At 40.3% G+C, this 18,550-nt stretch overlaps 1 protein-coding gene across 1 annotated transcript in view; it reads right to left on the bottom strand.

The window, feature by feature from the left end:
• ARHGAP32 (Rho GTPase activating protein 32) overlaps positions 1–18,550 on the bottom strand; it is a 3,207,216-nt gene that overhangs the window by 1,846,391 nt on the left and 1,342,275 nt on the right. Inside the window, exon 8 of the mRNA XM_044081098.1 lies at positions 14,408–14,494. Within this exon, the coding sequence (XP_043937033.1) occupies positions 14,408–14,494 (87 nt within the window). The remainder of the gene's footprint in view (positions 1–14,407; positions 14,495–18,550) is intronic.

Genomic DNA, 18,550 nt, shown 5'->3' with positions numbered 1-18,550 from the left:
GACACCCATTTTGCAAGAAAACACAAGATTTTCAATCCAGCGACACAACAGCTACTTACTTCTCCTGCTGGTCACTTACTCTTCAAGTGGTCATTTTCTTTGCTGTGCATCCTGCCCACCCTACTGCTGAAGAGGACAATCTCCTTGTTAGTCTAGCTTTTCAAGACTATCCTGCTTACTAGGCTACCTATTCAACTCTCTACCTCTCCCTCTCCTTCTATAACGTGTTCTGCCCTTCTTCCCTTCAGAGCCCCTGTCATTATAAGCCTGCCATGCCCTGGGCAAAGCTTGTGGGTCATCAATACCTTGGTTTACTTCCACTGTTGTAAGCAAAATGAAATTTACTAGCAAATATGTTTTAGTCATACTCCCAATATCCATCATACTTGCATGAGCCTTTGTAAAACAGTAGATCACACTACTTAAGTCTCTTTCTAAATTAATCCATACCTCTCAACTGTCCAGATTTTTGCAGAAGGGCCAGATTTCAGCTTCATATTTTTGGTCTTTTTCTCCAAAAATTGTGTTTTTTTGGCAAATTGAGGATTGAAGTAAGACAATGACAGAAATTGGAGTTTCAGATTTCATATACTTTACAAAATTCATGCTAATGCAAAACCTGTTATTCTATCAACTTTCTAAGCTTGTAAGAGCAATATTTAAAAATTGTCCTAATTTCGGGCCTTAGTTCCCCATTCATTAGAGCAAGATATCTGGACAAAGCCATAACAGGTTGACAGGTATGATCAAAGCCAAAGCCAAAACATGATCAGGCACAAATGTTCTTATCAAAGGCACTTATCACTTTGTTAATAAATTAAGAAAAATGTCTAATAAGTTCTTATCAAAGGTACTCATTACTTGGTTAATAAATAAATAAGAAAAAATTCTAATAGTGTTCCCAGGCTTAGGCTTACTTAAAGCCCATGCACTTCAATGCTCTACCCCATTAACAAATAAAGACTAATACATAAGGAGCTTTTTTTCTCTGAAAAATGTATTGGATTATAAAGAAACATTTGTGATTGTAAAGTCTTCTGCCTAGTGACAACTCACAAGATTAAAAAAAAAAATAGAATAAGAGTAGTATAAATATTAGATATCAACACACAAAACAGAAAGCAATTCTTAGTGTCAAAACAGACAAACTGCGAAGAATCTGAAAATAATGTATCCTTCAACTCATGACAGCTAATAATAATGAACTATTTTACAATTTCCAAAAGAAATGTGATGTCATGGCTCTACATGATTCTCCACATGCTTACGGGTAAATGTGGTATAAGTGAAAAGCACCAGTACACTAGCATTCAGATTTTATTTAACAAAATCCAGTCTGCTGTTACATTTTGTTTGAGTGTTTACTGAATAAGGACTGCCCTTAATATGTTCATGCTTTTTTAATATGTTAAATATGCACTGGCCATCTCTGACTTAAAAGGCCGCAAGTCTTGACATACCAAAGAACTGTTCAAGAAAACACGAAAACAAGCTTAGACTATGGCTGCTGCTGTTACTAGAACAGTAGAAATTAGAAAATAGAAATTTCAAACCATGGAAAGAACTTTCAGTGAGTCAGGCTGCTGGCGCTGAGGTGCTCCTATCAGCTTGATCCTGTGGTTCAGATTTAAGACTGGCAGACCTGCTGCAGTAAAACTTGACTCAAGTGTGTGTGTGAAGCAAAACACATGCGTCGCGTGCAAGTGACAAAGAAAAACAAAACACAGAATCAGCCCTCAGCCGAATTCCAACAGGCTGGTCACGAAGCTGACATCATCGTGCACACCTCTGCACGTGATGACGGCAAAAAAAAAAAAAAAAAGGCAGAAAAAATATTTTTAAAAAAAGCCATGAAATTCAGGAATTAAGGGGGCCACGTGGAAACTCGTTGCACCCCAGTATTTGGACCTCAAAACTGGTAAATGCAGAGTAATTCAGTACGATTGAGAGGTACGAGCTAATTTCACCTAAGGTTACCATACGTCCGGTTTCCCGGACATGTCCTCTTTTTTAGGCTCCTGTCCGGGCAGTTTTTGAAAATTCTGCAATTTGTCCGGGTTTTAAAACCCAGACAGATCGCAGAATTTTCAAAAAGCAGACATCCCTATTTCGGAGTTTTTTTCTCCGCTTTGTTTTTTTTTTCTTTTTGATTGGCTCGTATACCGGTATATGAGCCAATCAAAAAGTGGAGCTCTGTTTAATGCGGAACCGCTTGATGTTCCGCATTAAACAGAAGAGGGTCCGCTGTGCATGTTTTTGATTGGCTCGTATACCGGTATACAAGCCAATCAAAAAGCAGGGCTCTGTTCAATGCGGAACAGCTTGATGTTCCGCAGTGTGCGTTTTTGATTCGCTCGTATACTGGTATACGAGCCATTCAAAAATCCCCAAACACAGACCTTTTTTTGCTCTTCAACTAAGAGTAGAAAGAGGACGAAAAAATAGGTGCTGCTACCAGCACATATTATTTTGTCCTCTTAGGTTGAAGAGCGCAAAAAAAAAAAAAAAAAAAAAAGGGTAGAAAGAGGACGAAATAATATGTGCTGGTAGCAGCACATTTTTTTCGTCTTCTCTCACATAGAAATCACAAGAATTATGGTAACCCTAATTTCATCTAGGTGATATTTTCAAGACCTTGCCAAAAAAGGTACTATGGGGGAGATAACAGCCTTTGTCAGCAGCTGAAAACCTAGAGGTGCCAGGTGCAAACCATCTCTGTCAAAGCAGTGAGACTGGTCAACTATGGCTTCCCAGGCTGACAGGAACTGGATCCCCTGTGAATAACACTAAAAACTAAGCCAATTATTGAAATCATTTTTTTGTTTATACTGCGGCATCATTCTAGGTGAAGGTAGTATGCTGCTCAAGGCTAGGGACATACCTGCCTGGGACACACACTCAGAGCTCAACCATGTCTCTCTTCATATAGTCCAGCAAGGTACATCTTAGGTTGTTCATATCAACAAGAACTATGACACAATCATAATGGTACATGTTGCTAAGAGACCTGAGTGCATGCATGACCTGAAGAATCCTGGCATCAGACAGGCAGCTGACCGTGACTTTCTCCTTGACCAACCTAGCGAGTGGGACAGCCTTGTCTCTCACTACTGAGTCTCCAATAACAAACAAAAAAAATTTCTTAAGTGTTATTTATGCCTTACAGGATTGGTGGGTGAGACCCTGGTGTGTCATGGGTGCTGTGGGGACTGTATTAGTTGTAGCCGTCTTGTGTTTTGGAGGTCTCTGGTGTTTTGATAAGTTTTTCAACAGAACCTCCTTGTATGTAGATTTTTGTGTTTTATGCGTACTCTGTACAAGTAATGGTACTATGTGCATGTGCAGTGGTGGGTTAGTTGACAACCTCTTCTGTGTTACTGTTTTGAGTGCGAGAGAACATGGATTCAAAATTCTTGGTGTAGGTACATCTCTCCCACGCTGTACTACAGTGAGTTATTTGTAGAGAGTTGCCAGTGTACATGAGGCAATTGATACACTGCTTAAAGAGACCCAAGTCAACATGGTTTGAAGGAGAAATAAGGGTAGTCCAACTGTCCATAATGCTAGGTTAAAGACTGCTGTCACTAGGGGTGGCTTTTCAGAATCATTCACAGAAGAGCTCAGTGGCTGGATATTTCTGCCTGGGTTTTAGTTTCTGGTGGTTAATAGCTTACAGCTCACTAGCAGTATTTCTTTGACCGGTAAAGCACTAAGGATGAGGACTACACTACTGTGCTACAATTCTAAGGGGAAAATTGTTGAATTTAACTGTCTAGTTTTGCTGCACAAGGCAAGCAGAAACCTGCTCAAAATGCAAAGTCTAAACACCAGAAACCAAAAGCTTGGAAAAAAAAAAAAACTTTAAAAAGATTCAAGGACCAATGAGGATGCTTATTATTCCAAGCCCTAGACTGACCTCCCTTTAACAGACAGAGTCCAATCAACACAATCCTCTCACTAAAGTGCAGCTAGGCCCCTTCCAATCCAAGATGGCCTGGAAAGTGTGCTCAAAACAACCAACCACTACAAAAAGACCCAGATGCAGCAAGCCTGTATCTGGACTATGCTACAGCTACTAAATACCCTAGTTTCAGCGGGAAACACTAGAGAATGTTTAACACAGTAGAAAAAGTGCAGTGAGGCACTAAAAACTGTTATAAACAGCAGACAATCAGCAAGGAGGCTCTAAAGAATGTTTTAAAATTTCAAAAAAAAAAAAAAAAAGCTCGCGCACCGAATACACAATAAATCTAAGAAAAACCAGAACCCAGAAGTCAGTTCCAACACAAGAGCTCCAAAACTCCACTTTTATTTTGAAAACTATTGTAAAACTTGTCAAAAAACGAACTACTCAACATAACATTGAGCCGTTCAAGTGTTATGTTTAACAGTTTGTTTTTTGGCAAGTTTTACAACAGTTTTCAAAATAAACATGGAATTTTGGAGCCCTTGTGTTGGAAATGACTGTTGGATTCTGTTTTTTTTTTAACAGATAATTTGGTTATATGTATATAATAGACACAAGAACTATACCATTGCAGTATTAAGTGTGCTAATGTAGTACCATTTATCAGAAGAAAATTAACTATTACCTATTTGATCGGGCTGAGCTGAATTCTTCAATTTGAGCAGAGTCTGCAATTGGTCTTACTGTGGTTAAGTGCTCTACCCCAATAACAAAAATGTGACTAAATCAAATTAATAAAATAAATTACCAAGTACTGGATGAGAAGAAAAAAAAATCATCTTGAAACTCTTGACATTCATTCATCAAGAATATCTAACAGCATAGCCTGGCCTGATGGAGCCTTACTGGGACCTAGATGACTTCAGATCGATTAGTGGCACTGGCACTTGAGAAGCCAGTGAGGAGGAGGCATCAGGGGATATGACATGCTCACCTCTCCCAGGGGAAAGTGTGTGCACAATCTAAGGTATACTTTTAGGGGTGAATTTGCTGATGGAGATCAGGGAAACCACCTCCTGTGCTTTTTGGGAAGCAGAACCTGATTAAAACAATCACTGTGGAAATGAAGAGGCATCCTTCACAGAACATCCATATGAAGTCCCCCCCCCCCATACCAAGTGCACAAAAGGAGGCTGGGACCAAAAAAGTAGAAAACAATCACAAACCACTCCCTTATGGTTGTCTGAATGACAGTTCCTCCAAGCTGACCTTTACTTTGGAGATGGGGAATGAATGGCCAGAAGATGGCTGTTGATCAATGGGAGGGGGATAAAATGAGTAATACATACAAATATAGTAATAATACCTTAGCACATGGAAATTTTCACAGAATTTAAGAGAGACTGAGAAATTCTAACATCTGGAAGAATCGCAATAGTCTCCGTTAATCCCAAGTTGAAATATTTTGACCATGCACTTCTCTATCTTTGCTACTGCTGCTTACTATAGTCTCTGTTAACATATGGTCTTGTCTTAACTGCACGCATGTGCAGTAAGGAATCAGCATTACAACAACACTGAACATTATTTAGTATGATCTTTCAGGCAATTTGTGCATGTGTGTGCATAATGCAGAATTTTTGCTTTACTGTACTACTAGTCATTTTGCCAAGATTGTTTCAACTATTTTTGAACAGTTTTGACTTTTACTGCAGTTTGTCAAGAAATGCATGCAAATGTACTTTCTCGTATTATCTTGTAAACAAAAAGGAAAAGGTTTTAAAAAATAAATAAATAACATCCCAAAATGGAATGCAACCCCCCCCCCAAAAAAAAAACAACAATGAATTTATCATCTGTTCAGAGATATAATGGCCTTGCAATCAACACATTCAACTGAGGACTAGAGAGGGCTGTGAATCTGTTTTTGAATGTTGAGTTCTGTGTGAGGATACAGTGTTGTAAGTTTAAAACCACTGCCTTTTGCACTAGTGCAATACAACTAGAACATCTGCAGCAAGCTTAAGTGTACACGCTGATAAACAATTGTGTTTTTCTGTTATAAACCACACAAAAGATCTTTGCTTTCATATCTCAAGTAATGTATAAAGCTGCATTTTAAACAAACTTCAAACGTACAATGCCATTTTGAAGTGCAGATTTCTAATCCAAAGAGAAAGTACAGTTCTGTACACTTACCATAAATGTAGACGTTTAAGTGTATTCACTGTTGCAGTCCTGACTGTTGGGATTTTGTGCCGAGAAAGCTCTTTGCCGGCCCGACTATCAGAGAAAACTCTTCACATCCCAGGCTGGCAGACACCCTAACCAACATCAATACTCGGGTATAAAGGGAGCCAGCTTGTATCATCACTTCTAGGAGCCCAAAGTGCACCATAGATGAGTCAAGATAGGGTAGTCTGGGGTAGTGTCCCCTGGCTATTTTAGTTGATTTTTTTAGCCTACCTAGTAGGCTGAGGGGTTAGGAGGGAGGGAAAGAAGACTGCAACAGTGAATACACTCGAACATCTACATTTATGGTAAGTGTACACAACTGCACTATGTTCATGTTTCACTGCTGCAATCCTGACTGTTGGGAAGATTCCCAGTTCCTAAAGCTTAATTGAGGGTGGAAGGAAATCGTGGAGAAGACAGGATTCCTTGCAGGACTACAGATGCAAATCCTGCTATAGACTTATAGAAGAATGCCAGGTAGTAGTGCCAAGTAAAGGCATGCACAGAAGACCAAGTGGCTGCCTCCAAAATGTCTTTAGTGGCGACCCCATTAAGGAAAGCTGCAGAAGTAGTTGTGGTCCTAGTTGAGTGTGACCTAATCAATCCAGGAGGCTTTTTCCCCATGATGTCTGTAATAGAATGAAATGCAGTGGAATATCCACTCGGAAATTGTCTGTTTATAAGCTGGCTTTCCTTCAGAGCCAGGGGCAAAGGTTATAAACAGCTGTTCTGATTTGTCCTTTCAAGGTGGAGATGAAGCATTCTGTGCACATCCAAAGAGTGAAGTATTCTTTCTCTCTGTTCTGAGGGTTGGTGAAAGTAGGTAGTTAAATGGCCTGATTTTGACACACATTCGTGACCACCTTAGGCATGAAAGAAGGGTTAGTTCTGAGGGAGACCTTGTCTTTATGGAAGATAATTGTAAGGTTACACTGCCATTAGGGTCTGCAACTCAGATACCCTCCTGGCTGAAGTGATAGCCAGTAGCAGGGCAGTTTTCCAAGTAAGAAACTTTAAAGAAGCATTATCTGCAGGCTTGTAAGGAAGCAAAGTCAACTTTTCTAGGACATAGTTGAGGTCCCATGGAGGGGTGGGTTTCCTCCTCGGAGGTCTAATGTAGATGACACCGCCAAGAAACTGTTTCAGCAGAGAGTGTGAAGATATTGGAAGAAGATAAGGATACGAGCAGAGATGGCTGAGGCATGTATTTTAATGGGAAAATGAGAGTCCTTTAACCACGAGACTGGCCAGGTATTCCAGGATGGTTGAAATCTTAGCTGAAATTGGCTCAAGATGGTGCTTCTGGTACCAAAAAAACTATCTTTTTCCATTCGGCTGCATAAGATTTTCTAGTGCTAGGCTTTCTAGACTCTTTTAGAATGCTTTGCACCTGCTGACTTAAGTTGGTATTGCAGTTGAGTGCTGTGGAATTATCCAGGCTGACAGTCTGAAGATTGGGGTGCACGATCCTCCCTTTGTTTTACGTGAGGCCATCTACCCTCTGTGGTAACAGCCAAGGTTTCTGATTGGTGAGCTTGAGGAGGAGTGGAAACCAGTGTTGTCAGGGTCAGTCTGGTGCTATCAGTACAACCCTTGGATCCTCTTCCCTTATCTTTAGAGGCACTAAAGGCAGAAGAGGCAAGGATGGAAAGGCGTAAATGAAGAGGTGAGTCCATGGGAAGGAGAAGGCATCTGTTCTCCATACAGATGTCTACCTTGTCTTGGTACAGAATTTTTTCAGATGAACATTGTCTTTGCTGGTAAACAGGTTCACCTGTGGGATGCCCCACTTCAGAGTTTTGTTGAGAAATATTTTCCTATGCAGATGCCATTCATGGGGGTCTGTCAAGTTTCTGCTGAGGTGATCTGCTTGAATATTTTGTTCTCCTTGCAAACACTGTGTCTTGAGGTGTAGCCCTAGAAAGTGTGCAGTCTCCCAGACTTTCATGGCTAGACTGCACAGGGTGTAGGAAATGCATGCCTCCCTGCTTATGTGCCACATGACTGTGGTACTGTCTGTACTACCAGGACCCCTGGTATCCATTTTCCTTTGAAGGTCAGTAATTCTTTTTGTACTGCCATAAGTTCTTTCCAATTTAGGTGTTTCCTCCTGTACTGAGTGTCCCATATTCCTTGGATTTGGAGGTGTTGGACATAGACCCCCCCCCAGGTTATATCCAAAGCATACATGGTGAGGGTTTGGCCCTGTGGTGTGAATATGAAGGATAGGCCCTGATTTTGGGTACAAGCCTGTACCCACCACGCAATCTCTTCTTTGAGGCAAGGTATCAGGTGTAAAATAGTGATGAAATGGATGTCCAAAAAGTACTTATTGGCAGAAAAACACATAAAAATGAACCACGATAAACTCTGTTAACCCATGTTTCGTCCTTGTATAACGGACTTCTTCCCTTGAAGAAGTCCGTTATGCAAGGACGAAACCTGGGTTAACAGAGTTTATCGTGGTTCATTTTTATGTCACCAAACAAAAAAAACTGAGTAGCACTCCAAGTAAACTGTAAAACTATCCAAATAGTGCCAGGGACCGTTGAACCACAAAATCTCAAAAGTTTAATTAACGCTCTTAAAATCAAAACACAGTGTACGCGTTTTCGTCCTTACACATAGGACTTCATCATCTTTTTTTTATGTGTTTTTCTGCCAATAAATACTTTATGGACATCCATTTCATCACTATTTCACTTGGTTTGTGGAACAGTTTATTGTTGGTCGTTTAAGGTATCAGGTGTATTTCGGTGTCCAGGGACTGAGAGCTCTGGTACCACATGTTCTTCAGTACCACTGAACCTTCCTCATGTGCAGCCTGGCTAGGGGCACCATGAAGATAGAAGATGCCATGCATCCCAGCGCTCTGAGGAATTCTCTGGTTGTGATGTACTTTTTCCTAGATTTTTTGGAAGTAGTCCGTCAAAAAGGTGACTTTATCCGGGGAGAAAAGGCCCTCTGAAGTGTCCAGGAGTGTCCCTGGGAAAACTATTTGTTTGGTTGGGACAGGGATGGATTTCTTGAGGTTTAGTGTGAACCCCAGTGAAGTCAGGAGGTCTGGTGTGAATTTCAGGTCCTTGTGTATCTTTGACAGATCTGTGGCTTGTATCAGGCAGTCGATCAGACAGGGGTAAATCTGAACCCCTTTGGTCCTGCAGAAAGCAATAACAGCAGCCAAGCATTTTGTGAAAACCTTGGAGCAGTAGACAATCTAAAGGACAGTGCGGAAAACTGACAGTGACTGGCTTGTTCTGAAGCGCAGAAAGCTTCTGTATGACTTTTGCATGGGAATGTGCAAATAGGCATCATCTAGGTCTAGTGAAAACATGAACGTGTGAGGAGTTATGGGTAGTAAATTTTGAAGGGTCAACATTTTGAATTTTGACACCCTGAGAAACTGACTTAAGTTGGACAGGTCCGGAATGGGATGCCAAGAGCCTTCCTTTCTGGGTGCAAGAAATAACCCAGAGTAACCCCCCTTTCCCTTTTTGTTCTTCTGGGACTGGCACCACCGTTTCCTGGGAGCACAGAATTTGAATTTGTTCGAGAGCCTCTGATTTTTGATTATAAGGTACATCTGGGTAACTTGAGTATTTTAAAGGCTCTTTGAAAGTGAGCTTGTTATTATCTGAATTAATGTCCAGAACCCAATGATCTGAAGTGATGTGGGTCCAGTTTTGATAGAAAAGTGACAGCCTTCCTCCTAGTTTTGGGGTGAGGATGAGGGTGAAGCAGAGAGAGAGAGAGAGTCATAACTGTTCTCTGCAGGGGCTTGTGGCTTGGAAATCCCTTGCCTGTGAGTTTTGGAGGTCCACTGCTTTGATCTTTGCTGCTGAGATCTTTGCCTGGGGGTTCTATCCCCTTTGAGGCTTCCTCTGTTTACTTCTAGGTTGGGTAGAAATGGACCAGTGCTTAGCAGGGAAGTTCCTGCTAAACCTAGGAGGTTGCACTTGCAGAAAGCCCTTCACCATTTGCATAGGACGTAGGCTGGTCATCCATCTTTTTAAGGACTGTTTCTGCTTTAGGGCCAATAAGGCAGTCTTTGTTAAGGGGTGCATCCAAAAGGCTAGGCTTTGCATGATAAAGGAGAGACTACTCCCTAAGCAAAGCATGTCAGTGACAGCTGCCCTGCAGGAGGCCACCACAGCATCATACCCACAGTGCAGGGAATGTTTAGCTACCTGGAAACTGGACTGGCACAGGTCTAAATGTTCCTTAGAAAGATTTTTATCCTCCAGGGCTGATATCTTTTGTTTAAGTTGATTGAGAATGGTTTGTTGGTATTTGAGCATATGGAATTAACAGTTGAGGGCCCTCATAGTCAGAGTGGCATAAATGTGTACTCTCTTTCCAAACCTATCAAGGGCCCTATTTTGTCCATAGGCAAGGGGTTCATGGAGGAACTGGCTCTAACCCCTTTAGGTCCTGACGCAACTACTTCTGGGTCAGCAGAGGGGTTTTTAAACAGGTATTTATGAGTCTTGTTCTCTGTATAACCTTGTCTGGCTTTTCTACGGGCAGGGGAGAGGGAGTCAGGATTTAAGGAGGCATCCTAGAAAACATCCTCCACCACTTCCAAAATAGGTGGAATAGCTAAATGTTTGTGTTCAGGGAGGTCCAAGAACTCCCTAACCTCTTTCTGGCCTGGGGGTATTCTTGTACCTCTCACTGAAAATGCTGGCTCATTAGCATGGAGTTTCTGAATCAGATTCCTTGTAGGATGTGTAACTGGGGCCTTCCTCTGTTCCAGATACCTCCAAATCAGAATCTTCTGATTGCAATGGGTTTGGAAAAATTTCAGGAGAGGTATCCCTTTTCCTTTTTCCTGGGGTTATATCCCCCATGGTCTGTCTAGTCCTTACAATGTTAATTAAGTTTTCAGAGAGAGTTTGATCAAATCTTGTTGGAATCCCTGTAATTGGGAGCGCATATGCCTAGGCAAAGGCCCTGCCACGTTAACTTTCTTTGGGGTGACTCTGACCTTAGGCCTAGGTGTATCTGATGCCCAGGCACCTGACTCTCTGTGTTGAAAATACACAGACGTAGACCTAGGCCTTGATGTGGCATCAGTTATTTAACAGTCGTCGGAAGCCATAGCCTGCTAAACGGTCTTGGACACAACCGATGAGCCAAAGGAATGTGCTGCAGAAGTAGAATTGACCGATGGCATGTCCTACTCCAAACAGGTCTCAACAGAGGCCTGGGTCACTGTTTCAAAGGTTGAAGGGGGCTGCAAAGTGCCTTACCTTCCTCCACAATCAAGTCTAACAGAAGAGTCAAGGGCGAATGACTGTTGTCTGAAGACCTTAGCTTATCTTTCCTTTCTTTTTTGCACTTAGGTAATTCGAGCTCTGGATGACCAGCAGACGCCATCGGACGTGATTATATAGATTTCTGTCTCAGAAACCATGCTAAGAATCTGGCCCTACATCTAACAGTTCTAGCGTTAAATCTAGCACAAAAATGATGATTAGAGATGCCGTGGTCTGGGCCTAAACAAGTGACACAAAGCTTATGGAAGTCTCTGTGTGGGATTTGTTTACCACAGTGGAGACAATTATTTACTTTATCTGACATAAGTTAAAAAAAAAGAAAGGAGTTCCCCACGGGGTACTTATCTATCCGATGACAACTTCGCTCTTGTGCAGACTGGCTGATGCACTTGTACTCTGCTTTGAGCTCTGGCAGCAAGAAAAGAGTGAGGTGATGAGGCAGGCTGGTTCCCTTTATACCTGAGCATACGGATGTTGATTAGGCTGTCCGCCAGTCTGGGAAGCAAAGAGAGTTTTCTCTGGAAGTCAGGCCAGCCAAGGGCTTTCACGGCAGGAAATCCTAACAGTCAGGATTGCAACAGCGAAACACGAAGAACATCAATACTGAATATAGTAATCTTATAGAAATCAAAGTTAACAAAGAGATACAAAGGCCTGACTAATCAGATCAGTGTTTAAAAATGGAACAACTCATTCCAATACATCACTTGCATCAGTCAACACTCAAAAACAAATCTGTTCATATTTCGTTTCTATAGTCTTAACTCAGATTAGTACTTAAAAAAAAAATTCTGACCACTTAAATTTGGATAACTTGATGCAATCCAGACTACAGTGGCTAAAAAATGTGACATTTCACTGAGAATAGTAAATCTGTAGTGTTATGTCAACAATAGAATGCTCTTAAGAGCACATATGCTTTTTTCCTTGACAATCATTTGATATTCTGAGACTTCGAGTTTTAGAAAAGCAAGACTGATTGACCAAAAATGAAAACTTAGATTGCCATTTCGCAGAGAGATGGTGATCTTAAGAGCTGGAATAGATAAGGTAGCAGCCCCTCCCGAAAAAAATCTTTACAAGATAACAGCAATTTTGATAAACACACTGGTCTCCTGTGTGTGTGTGTGTGTGTGTGTGTGTGTGTAATTCCGGGAATCACTGTTACAAGTATCCAAACTACAATAGGAGTCTTGCTTCCCTCAAGTCAGCTATAATAATTTATAACTACTCATTTTCTAACTATGCAAATACATTAGTACAGTTCATAGTTTGTAATAACTAGTTTACATACAGGTTTGTATTGCATCATCAAAAAGGAACTTGTATGTTAGCTGTGTGGGAACATTTGCCAGGTCGTGGGGGAGGGGGGGGGGCTCTCAATAGAAATATCAACAACTCAGACAAAGGTTGCATTGTAGAATAATGGTAACTTTATTATTTATATATATATATATATATATATATATATATATATATATATATATATATATATATATACACACACACACACACACACACACACACACACACAAAATCAAGCAATTTGAAACCAACAGTGGAATGTTACATAAATAATCATATTTTGCATACCTTTCAATTTTTTTGTTGTCATACAACTGTTGGGAAGACAACTGTGAAGCAGGGAAAAAATGATACACCTTCTTAAGTGAATTCACATATATAAACGAGTTCATATTACGTTATTGAAAAATAACGTAATCGTATGGCCGAAACATCGAAACGGCCGCATTTCTAAACTTTTATTGGGGGGGGGGCTGCGTCTCCCACACTCCCCACTAAATATATATTCTAACTCAGAGATCGCACTACAGTGAGGAAAGGGCAAATATCCCAATCTTCACTGTACTGCATTCCCACAAGTCAAACTTCGAAATGCGGCTGTTTCAATATTTTGGCCGTTTGATTACATTATCTTTCGATAACGTAATAGGAACCCATATAAACTGGATGTCAGGCTCCAAAAGAAGATTCATCACAACAGACCACTGTTTCAGGATACAAGACAAGTGCATTAGGTGGCATATGAGGGAATATTACTTCACAGAAAGGGTTGGCAAATGACTGCTCGTGAAAAGATGGAAAGGTCACAAGCAATAAATAAATGGAAGAATGTGGACCATAAGACCATCCTTATGAATGGGTAGTGTATAATCTGTACTATACATAATCCACAACAATAAACCTAATAATGTAGCCTACCTAATCTGTTATTTAATCTCCCATCAAACTTCACCTTTCTATATTCATTATCCCATCATAACATTCTCTAAGTTATACAGTAACAGTTATGGCAACAGTGTAGTGTCAGCACTTTATAAATTCAATATAGCATACAGACACAAAAAAATCCAGATTACTAACTAAATATGACATTTTACAGTGTAACAGACAAAAAAGTGGCTAAGATCCACCGTATTTGCGGCATTATAAACACATTGCATAGAGGTACAGGATCATAAAGTCTTCTACAGTGAACCGCAAATACTGAGATAAATGAATCCACCATGTTAACATCACTGATAGAAAGTATCAGCCTAGGTCAAATAAGAGAAATGCAGGATATGAAAAAATATGTATTCACTCACTTCTATACCTCTCAAACTACAGAAAATGCACAGTTTTCATTTCCCATATGTGCAGAAATTGGGTATATATAATCAACACAAAGCAAAACTCCTATCGACTGGCTTTATGTTCAGCCTCCCCTCACAATGCACAACCCAGAATGCATGTGTACACTAGTATACATCAGCACAGCCTCATGAATACAAAGCACGTGATATAAAAAGCTTCGCTTTCCTTCCTGCAAAGCATCAATCTCATGCTAACCTGCAAATCCTCCATAAGAAATAAAAGAAAAACAAAATAGTTCTAGGGCCACAAAATAGACAACATTCAGCAGAAGAGAACTGTCAGTTTCAAGGAACCATTTCTCAGAAATGACAAGTGTCTTGGATCTTACCTGGCAAGAGATCTGGACAAGGTAAACAAGCTCCCTTGATTCACAGCCATTTCTTGTTAATTCATTCTGTTCCTCTGGGAGAGAGAGCTACAACATGGGTGTGGGGGAGGGGACAGAAAAAGATCAGGTCAGTGAACAAGGGAGAAATCAACTACAGAATGATGCAAGAATTATTACAGTCTCAAAATCTATCACGGCAACACAGCAAAAAAAAAAAAAAAAGACCTACAGACATACTCTATTTCCACAACCTTAACAATCTTGAAATGCATTAAAGGTGTTTGTTTGCACAGATATTTTACCCTTCCCTCTATGTTAACTCTCTCTGCCTCTCCATATTCAGCATCCTTTGGGCTCTCCAGTAAGCTTGGCTAAAAAGATACTCCACATTATGATAGAATCACACACAGCCATTCCAAAGAGCATAACTAAATTCCACAATGGTAAGAGATGGCACCCATCCGCTATCCAAATGCTTGTCTGCTTTGTACAATGTCTCAATATTTTTTTATACAGACATCTTTAGAGTCTAGCAGTATTTGCACCAAATTAACCATAAGAAAAATATTTTTTGCAGTTTACATATCAGTCAGCATTGTACAAGTGAAAGGAGGAGATAAGAAGCTGGAGGGCAATCTGATGGGTGGCAAGAAGTAAATGATACGCACAATACAATGTGTACTGTAATACTGTATAAATCTAAATGACAGCATAAATGCATCTGATCGGACAATGTGCACACACAAGAATATAGTTAACTTTAAAATGATCTAATATTGTTAACTGCAAACTACAATTTCAAAAGGAAAATTTAGGATGGTGACTGGCCAGTAAACTTAATAACTAAGGTTAAGTTACTCCACAAACAGCAAAGGCTAAAAAAAACAGAAGGGTATAACAAAAATGAGGTACGTAGCTTTGTTACTATGCCCATTAAAGACCCCTACTGATAGTCATCCTAAAACGTGAACATATAATAGAAACTACAAACTCAAACTTTTACTTTTAGTAGAAGTCAGCTGCTAATCCACATGGTCCATCGCAAATTTTGCCAACTTGTTCTGTAAAAGGTACCACACTGCACCTTTATCATTCAAAATCTCATTCCCTTCATTTTCTGCTTATTTAAGACTTCATACATATCTAGCCAATATTCTGGTCACTTCTTTTATGCTGAATTAACTTGTCATCTTAAACTAATTCCTTCAGCTGAGCCTGCACATCTCACTTCGTAACACTAACAATTTCTTCCTCTAAACACATGCAATCAAAATTTTCTTCTTCTATCATTTGACAGAGGACACCTTCACACTTTATTCAGTACAAATCGCCTCAAAAGACATAGCTTAACTTACAAAAATTTAACTTTTTTAACCACAGTATACAGGATGACAGGAAGACAATAAAAACTGTGAAGTGCTGAGAAACTTGGCCAGTTTGACAGAAGTAAAAGTGAGCAAATGGTTACTTAATGGGTCCCTATGCTGTCCCCAAAGATTTTCCAAACACCAGTGGATTTTCTTCATGTGCATCCTGGCCAAAGGATCAATGAAGACTGAGGCTGACACGTAACCTAAGTCTTTCAAGGATACACAGCTGTGTAAAAAATGTATGCCGTAACAGTAGATTTTTTCTGACAGGTTATAGCTAAAGTAACATACAGCTGTATAGGACATATCCTGCCAAGGATCAGACATCAGGCCTGCATAAAAAAAGATTACTGTCTTCTCCCATGTGCATCATACACCAGAGGAGACACAAGGAAGTGCCAGTACAAAAACAGACACATGGGTGCAAAAACTCAAGAGCTTTCTTGCCTCAAACTTAGGCAGGCTCAAAGCCTGGAGGTGTACATATGTGCTATAAGAAAACAGGTAGAGAGGAACTGGAATCCTAACCCTTGCCAAAAAGGTGAATCTCCAAAGGGAGACACAAACACAATAAGATATAATGAACAAAAATCAGACATAAGAAAAAGGGGAATGAAGTATGGGCTACAGTACTGCAACAGTGATCTATCTGAACATAAGCTCTTATGCTAAGATTACACAGCCGTCCAATGTTCATCATTAATTAGATCACTGTTGCAGTAGCATAAAAACTATATTGGATGAATGTCAAAGTCTACACAATAAGGAAGACTATGGGCCACAGTACAGGAACCCCTGAAGAATATCCCTAACAAACCCTGATCTGGCCACAGAAAAGGAGTTTCATAGGTTCATAGGTTCATACTAGGCTATCTGCCCAAGGGCATTTATAAGCCTAGCCCATAGTTATGTGGCTTTCGCCACCCCTTTAGTTTGAATAAAAACTATGCCTATCATTTTTCTGTGCCTCTGTCAAGCAGTGACACTGAAGTAATCCCTGGGGTATATCTGCGATCTCCCATCCATTGGTCAAGATTCCTCTTGAACAAGGCCAGCGAGGTGCTCTGCCTCACATGTACCGGGATTTTGTTCCACAGCATAGGGAGTCTCTGGGTGATGAATCTGTCCCTCCAGCACGTTCTATTTATAACCGTGCACATCTCACTTCGTAACACTAACAATTTCTTCCTCTAAACACATGCAATCAAAATTTTCTTCTTCTATCATTTGACAGAGGACACCTTCACACTTTATTCAGTACAAATCGCCTCAAAAGACATAGCTTAACTTACAAAAATTTAACTTTTTTAACCACAGTATACAGGATGACAGGAAGACAATAAAAACTGTGAAGTGCTGAGAAACTTGGCCAGTTTGACAGAAGTAAAAGTGAGCAAATGGTTACTTAATGGGTCCCTATGCTGTCCCCAAGATTTTCCAAACACCAGTGGATTTTCTTCATGTGCATCCTGGCCAAAGGATCAATGAAGACTGAGGCTGACACGTAACCTAAGTCTTTCAAGGATACACAGCTGTGTAAAAAATGTATGCCGTAACAGTAGATTTTTTCTGACAGGTTATAGCTAAAGTAACATACAGCTGTATAGGACATATCCTGCCAAGGATCAGACATCAGGCCTGCATAAAAAAAGATTACTGTCTTCTCCCATGTGCATCATACACCAGAGGAGACACAAGGAAGTGCCAGTACAAAAACAGCCACATGGGTGCAATAACACAAGAGCTTTCTTGCCTCAAACTTAGGCAGGCTCAAAGCCTGGAGGTGTACATATGTGCTATAAGAAAACAGGTAGAGAGGAACTGGAATCCTAACCCTTGCCAAAAAGGTGAATCTCCAAAGGGAGACACAAACACAATAAGATATAATGAACAAAAATCAGACATAAGAAAAAGGGGAATGAAGTATGGGCTACAGTACTGCAACAGTGATCTATCTGAACATAAGCTCTTATGCTAAGATTACACAGCCGTCCAATGTTCATCATTAATTAGATCACTGTTGCAGTAGCATAAAAACTATATTGGATGAATGTCAAAGTCTACACAATAAGGAAGACTATGGGCCACAGTACAGGAACCCCTGAAGAATATCCCTAACAAACCCTGATCTGGCCACAGAAAAGGAGTTTATCTTGTAATATTTTATAAAAGTGTATAGTGATGACCAAGTAGCTTTCTCTAGAACAAATTTAGAGCTCTCCCCATTCCAAAGTGCTCTAGAAGTAGCCATTGGTCTGGTACAATGAGCCTTGGCCCTTTGAGAAATAGATTGACCATGGTGAGAGTAGCAAAAATGACTACTACTGGATAACCATTTGGAAATTGTCTGACACTGGTTGTTCTCTTGTTTCCATCAAAGGAAATGTAGAGCTTAGCTGAAGCTGTATCAGTGCAGTATCAGAGTGGACTGTGGGCATCCAGATTATGCAAGATAGTCTGCACCCTTTATTTTTTACACTCTGGAAAGAAAACAGGGAAATGAATGCATTGATTCAAGGTAAACTCAGAAACCATTTTAGGTATAAAGGAAGGACTGGTTCTGAAAGTTACCAGGTCTCTGTGAAAAATGAAGGATTGAGTCACCATTAGAGCTTGCAAGTCAGAAACTCACCTAGCCAAAGTCAAAGCAATAAGTAAGACAGTTTTCCATACCTGGTGCTTCTAATCAGCCTGACAAGATGGGTCAAAAGGCAGAAGAGTGAGATTTTGTAGAGCATACTTAAAATTCTAAGAACAAGCCACCTATTTCCTG

This window comes from Protopterus annectens, chromosome 8.part0, assembly GCF_019279795.1.
Source record: "Protopterus annectens isolate FY-2018-M chromosome 8.part0, PAN1.0, whole genome shotgun sequence".
Taxonomy (NCBI): domain Eukaryota; kingdom Metazoa; phylum Chordata; order Ceratodontiformes; family Protopteridae; genus Protopterus; species Protopterus annectens.
This window is presented reverse-complemented; position numbering and strand designations above follow the sequence as displayed.